Source organism: Arachis ipaensis, chromosome B08, assembly GCF_000816755.2.
Source record: "Arachis ipaensis cultivar K30076 chromosome B08, Araip1.1, whole genome shotgun sequence".
Taxonomy (NCBI): domain Eukaryota; kingdom Viridiplantae; phylum Streptophyta; class Magnoliopsida; order Fabales; family Fabaceae; genus Arachis; species Arachis ipaensis.
This window is the reverse complement of record NC_029792.2, coordinates 118,903,367-118,909,626: the sequence shown is the minus strand read 5'-3', so window position 1 is coordinate 118,909,626 and position 6,260 is coordinate 118,903,367. Positions and strand designations below refer to the sequence as shown.

General features: G+C 36.3%; 1 protein-coding gene across 1 annotated transcript; it reads left to right on the top strand.

Annotated features, from left to right (window-relative positions):
* On the top strand, nt 2,978-5,100 carry LOC107611547. The gene is made up of 5 exons (XM_016313460.1): nt 2,978-3,202; nt 3,395-3,574; nt 3,686-3,826; nt 4,948-5,006; nt 5,094-5,100. The coding sequence occupies exons 1-5, from the start codon at nt 2,978-2,980 to the stop codon at nt 5,098-5,100; spliced, it is 612 nt and encodes a 203-aa protein (XP_016168946.1).

Genomic DNA, 6,260 nt, shown 5'->3' with positions numbered 1-6,260 from the left:
GGATGTATATAAATTGTTATATCCTTAATAATAACCGATAAAAAAGCTATTATTTATATTTATTTAAGGTTTAGAGAAGAGAGTGAATGGTTGAGCGTAGGGGGTGGGAATACACAGGGTGGGATAGAGTTATGCAACTTTTTCACGTAAAAGATCTACGAATTTGGAATCGGGAATAGTACCGATGTTTGGAGAGTGAATCCTTCACTATTTTTGTGGATAATTTATCAAAAGATGTCTCGAAGAAAGAATTGTTTAATCTATTTAAGTGGACAGGGCGAATAAACGACATATATCTGTCTCTCGCAAGGAGAGATATGAGAAGATTCATTTGTTTGCTTTCATACCGTATACTACGAAAGGAAGTGCATTGAAAGCAATAAATGAAATGAACCGAATGCGGCTGCGGGCTAAAGAGATTTTTGTGGGAAAGGCTAAGTATAGGAGGAATGTCGATCTCAAGGTGAAGCAGGATAATAAGGATGCTGATAACAATAGTTCTTTTGCGGAAGGGCTCTTTGATCCTGGGAAAAATCATGTACCCAGGTAGGATTGCTTGAAAAGCGTGCAGACAATAGGACCAATAACAAAAGGGATCTCTATTGTTGAACGTGACTACACCAAGGAAGTTGAAGCACGTAATAAACCGATGAAGCTGCTTTAGGACATGGTGGAGGAGATGATGACCCAGGGTTCACGGTAGGAGGATCAAGATGAGGGCAGAATGGTCATCACCGTTGCGAATTTAGATGAATGGCAGCACTGGTTTGTGCAGATTCTATGGGATCTCATTCAGGTAGCTTTGAAGGAGTAAGCTTACCTAGACGACACTAAGAGGATCTTAACACGGGTAAGGGAGGATCACCGGTTTTTGTGAAAGAGGGGCATGATTTTAGATGCAATGACAATGCTATTGCAGTGACGGCAAGTACTTAGTCATGTGTCTCCATAAGGCTGTGTTGGTAGTTGGGGGCTTGTGACAGAGATACTGCTCCATCGAGGGGAAGGAGGGTCGAAGGGTCTGGCCTTTGTGTAGGGGATGTGGAGTGCGCGACTCAATGTAGGGCCAATGGGACTGGTGAGGGAGAGGTAGTGAAGGGGGTGAGAAGACCGACAGGCAGTGACGGTGACTGTATAGAGTGCTAGACAGAGTACGCTGGTGTGGTAGTAGTGAAGAGCGAGAACCTCATGGAGTCACCGCTGAACCAATCTTCACCAGGTTGGGGTCTGTTGGAGGTGCGAAGAACAATATAGCAACAAAAGAAACTGCGTTAGGGATGCGGACACATTCTAATGAGAAAATGACCATGACTCCCATTGAGGCTAGTACAGATGCTCACACAAATAGTGACTTGGAGGACTTTGGAGGTTCTGAAAAGGATGTAGGCAGTTTGCCGAATCTAGAAAAGCAAGGAGAAAGTTGGGAAGATGATTTGGTTGAAAATAGAGTGGCTTGGGATTTGGCAGTGGAATCAGGAGCTATTTTTTTTTTACGAGGAATAAGACATTATAGCTATTTTTCAAGCTCAGAGTGAAGCAAATGCATAGAAAAGGAGGCAATCAAAACAAAAGGAGAAAGTAAGAAGAAGTCGTCCTAAAACTCGAAATAAGTTGTGTAATACAATGCTTAAATGATTTACATTTGTTGGAATGTGAGGAGTTTAGGGGGTGTCGAAAAGTTGGGAATGGTGAAAAATTTTAAGAGAAAAAATAAGGTAAACATGTTATGATTGATAGAAACAAAGAAACATGTGGTGACTAAGTTTGATGTAGTGCAAATTTGGAGGAATGATGCGGTAGATTGGGAATTTGTGGGATCGGATGGTGCTTCTGGGGGTTTATTATTGATGTGGGACGACATGATGTTTAAACGAGTAATTGTTATAAAGAGGTGAGATGGTTGTGTGTGGAAGGGGTATTGACAAATAATAGATTCACTTGTGCATTTTACTTGGTGTACAGTGCGTATGCCAGAGAGGATAAACTAACTGTGTGGGAATAGTTGAGTTTTATCTCTGGGTTATGTCAAGTCCCAATTTGCTACATGGGTGACTTTAATGAGGTTGTGACAGTGGATGAGAGGAAAGGAGCCGGTACATTAACAGTAGCAGCGGAAGATTTTAGAAGTTGGATACAAGATATGGAGTTGATGGATTTAGAGCTGAATGACTGTTTACCTGGTTCAGGAGTCAATCGTGCAGTCACATTGATTAGGTGTTGGTTAGCGTAGAATGGGTTGAAGAGTTTCTTGAGACACAGCTTAAAGGTGGGTAGATAGGTTTATCGGATTATTGTCTGTTGATAGTGAAGGATAGTAGAGTGCAATGGGGCTAAGGTTGTTCCGAAGTTTAGATTCTTGGTTCACGCATGATGGTTTTCTCATAATGGTAAAGGAGGAATGGAGAGGGCTAGAAAAGGTTCATTTTACTGAAAAGTTGAAGGCTTTAACGATACCTTTAAGGATATGGTATAAGGAGAAGTTTGGTGATATTAAGCTGAGGATAAACAAGCTGAAGGATGAAATCCAGAAGGTAGATGAGTTGGCCAGTGATGGATGATATGATGCAACTATGGAGGCAAGAAGGAAGGCCCTTGTTAGCGTTTGTAAGAAATGGTATGTCAGGAATGAGATTCATTGGAAGCAGATGTCAAGGTCTCGACATGCTAAGCACATGGATAAGAACTCTAGATATTTTCATAATTTAGCCTTAGCCAGAAGACGGAGCAATCGAATCGATGCCTTAGTGATAAATGGAAGGCTGAGGAATCAAGCCAGGATCAAGCTTGCCATAAGAGATTTCTACAAGAACTTGTATCATCAGGAAGCGTCACCTTGATAGACTTCCGTGATGGGCTAGTTAATAAGATACAGAAAAAGGAGTCTGCAGAGTAAGAGAGGATGCCTTCGGTTGAAGAAATAAAACATGCAGTGTAGGATTGTGAGTCGTCTAAGGCGCCTAGGTGTGATGGCTACAATATGAACTTCATTAAGAAGTGTTGGGGAGAAATTGGGTCTGACTTCACTAAGGTTGTCATGGATTTCTTTCAGTCAACAGAACTACTAAGAGATTCTAATGTTATTTGGGTGGCGCTAGCTCCAAAGTTTGTTGGAGCTAGGGAGATCAAAGATCTTTGGCCGATTAGCATGATAGGATGTGTGTATAAGGTCATATCGAAGGTGCTAGTTTGGAGAATGCGAAGGGTAATGCTAGGATTAGTAGGAGAGACTCAGAGTACTTTTGTGATGGGTAGGAAGATACATAATGGGGATTTGATTACGTGTGAGACGGTGTAGTGGTTGAAGATGAATAAGAAAAGGTCGGCGATAATCAAGCTAGATTTTCAAAAAGCTTATGATAGAGTGAAGTGGGATTTTGTGGATATTGTACTTTAGAAGATGGGGTTTGGGCAAAGATGGAGAGGGTGGATTAAGGAATGTGTTTGCACGGCGTCAATGTCGGTTCTGATAAGTGAGTTGCCTTCTAAATCCTTTAAGATGGAACGGGGCTTAAGACAAGGTAATCTTCTTTCTCCATTCCTGTTTGTTCTTGTTGTTGATGTCCTTCATAGGATGGTAAGAGAACGAGTAAGAAATGGACTGATTACTCATCTGTTGGTTGGTAAGAACAATATTGAGTAGCCCCACCTGCAATTTGCGGACGACACCATACAGTTTTGCCCACAGGAAGAGGAGACTGTCAGGAACTACAAGTGGCTTCTGCGGTGTTTTGAGATGATGACTAATCTGAGTATTAATTTTGATAAATCTAGCTTGATTCCAGTTAATTGTGAGCAGGAGTGGGTACAAAGAACGTGTAGAGTACTGGTAAGCTAATAATTGACAAAGTGGAAGAGAAAAAATAAATATACACAAAATATATAATTGTTTGGTAATTATAATGGCTAAGATATAGAGACAAAAACATAAATATACATAAAAATATAATAAAAAATAATTATTTGGTAATTATAATGGATATAAGATAATTTTTAAAAAAATTAAATCTATTTTATTCTCAATAGCATAAAAGATAGTGTCATCATTTTTATTAATAACTTTTTTTTCGAAAAAATTAAAATTAATTAAAGAACTAGAACAAATTAACAATTTCATTTACATTATCCCATAACAAATTTAGATAACAAGATTTAGTATATAGTGAAAAAATATAAAAAGTTAAAAATACGATTAAAGTAGAAATGAACTTAAAAAAAAAAAAGCAAATATGCATATAAGATGAATCAAAGGTAAGTATTATCGCATCAAAACTTTCTTCAAGTGATAGTAGACAGCAAACAATCATCTTCATGGGTATTATTTCTCATCAACTTGGGTGTCTTATCTTCAGTCACCATCGCTTTAGTTCTCATCATTGGAGACAAAAATAAAAACAAAGACAACACATAGACAAAAAGAACGAAAATAAGAACTCCCAAAAAAAGAGAGTTGTCTTTCTTGGAGATCTGAGAAGGCTAGTAGTAAAGAAGAGTTTCACGTCAATAGAAAGCGATTATGCATCAAACTTGGGGCAGGAAGAGGCTGGGGTAATGAGGCAGAAAAATAAGAGAATGAAAAGACAAAAGGATTTAAGAGGTTTAAAATTTGCAAAAAATTATTTTAAAAAATTGTCTAAAAAATAGTTCAATGTAAGTTTGTGTCTCATCATTATGGCATTATGCATATTTTATATGTCTTTGTGTAGCCATGTCTTTCTCTTCATTTTTGTCTCAAAAAGCAAACACTAAATATATGTTAGGGTCCATGTTTCTAATTGGTATGTCTACATATTTTTTCGTCAATTAATACTTAAATTGGCCTCTAAAATATTGCATCGAGTTTTAAATTGGCTCTAAAATTTACAATTGTTTCAATTTGGACCCTGAATATTCACTTCTTAACTCATATTAGTTCCTTAAATGATTTTTGTTAATGTCGTGCTAATGTAGATAGTTAGTACTGGTACCGCATATAAAACATCATTTGACTATGTGGAAGGAATAATGAAGTGCCTATTATTATCACATAGCTTGCTGACGTAAACGGTAATGCCATATGTCAAGGACTAATTTGATTTATGTTTTTTAATTTTCAGGGACTAAAATAAATTATGAGTAAATATTTGGAGGTTAATTTGAATAACTTACAGTCACCAAAAAAAAAAAATTGAATAACTTACAATGATAATATACTAGTGGTATGGACAAATTGTGTTATGACACGTGATATTATTGTCTTATCAGCAAGACACGTGTCACTAACAGACACTTTATTATTCTATTATTCCACCTGGTTAAATATTATTTAAACATATGACACTACTTATCTATGTCAGCGTAAGACATCAGTACAACGTTAATAGAAATCATTTGAGAAGCTAATGTAAACTATGAATCGAAAAATTTGGATTCAAATAGAGACAATTAAATATTAAAAAACTAATTTAAGACTCAATACAATTTTCAGGGGCTAATTTGAATATTAACTCTATAATACCTTATCACACAAAATTTTACACTATCGTCGTAAATCAATGGTGGTGAGACACTACGACACTTAAAAGAGATATACTTACATAAATACAGAAGAAAAATATCATAACTAAGAATCCGTGAAGAAAATAAACAACGAAAAATCGTAAACCCACACGAACTTGTTGAAGTGATAAACGTCGTATACAAAAAATGGAATATACATATTTATAAGTTCAAATGAAAATAGAGAATAGCGTATATACATAATGGTTACTAGTCTCGACCCACAAAAAAAGACCGACTAGAATATTACAATACTAGAGAATATACAAAATAGAAAGTCTACCGAATAAAATCCTCTAAGAGTAATAATAACAGGTGAGAACCCAAAGATTCCTATTAGGATAACAGTTCTAAATAAAAATTACATAAGGAAATATGAATTCTCTAGGCAATCTTGATTTTCAACTTCATAGAAATCCAAGTCCAGGGTCTTAACTAATCGATACAGGGTTAAATTTGCTAAGGTAAAGATACTTTAATCTACTATTAGTCTCATCCATTCCCAACAGTCATCTTCAATATTCTCAGTCTCTACACTTTCAATGGAATGCTAACACAAACAAGCAGTCATACCAAATAATCACAAATAAGAATATTTAGAACAAGTAATACAATTAGCAGTTAAACAAGATTATCAAAATAGGCAAATCAAAGTAATTATGCACACCCAAATAATGGCAAATAAATGCACATGATGTATGCTTATCCTACTAGCTATGAGCTCA

Bases quoted from the DNA above. Each gene is read 5' to 3' on its own strand.
- LOC107611547 (XM_016313460.1), top strand. From the start codon at position 2,978: ATGAACTTCATTAAGAAGTGTTGGGGAGAAATTGGGTCTGACTTCACT. The intron at 3,203-3,394 runs GTAATGCTAGGA...ATTGTACTTTAG, and splicing joins TAGTTTGGAGAATGCGAAGG to AAGATGGGGTTTGGGCAAAG. The intron at 3,827-4,947 runs GTAAGCTAATAA...GTGCTAATGTAG, and splicing joins AAAGAACGTGTAGAGTACTG to ATAGTTAGTACTGGTACCGC.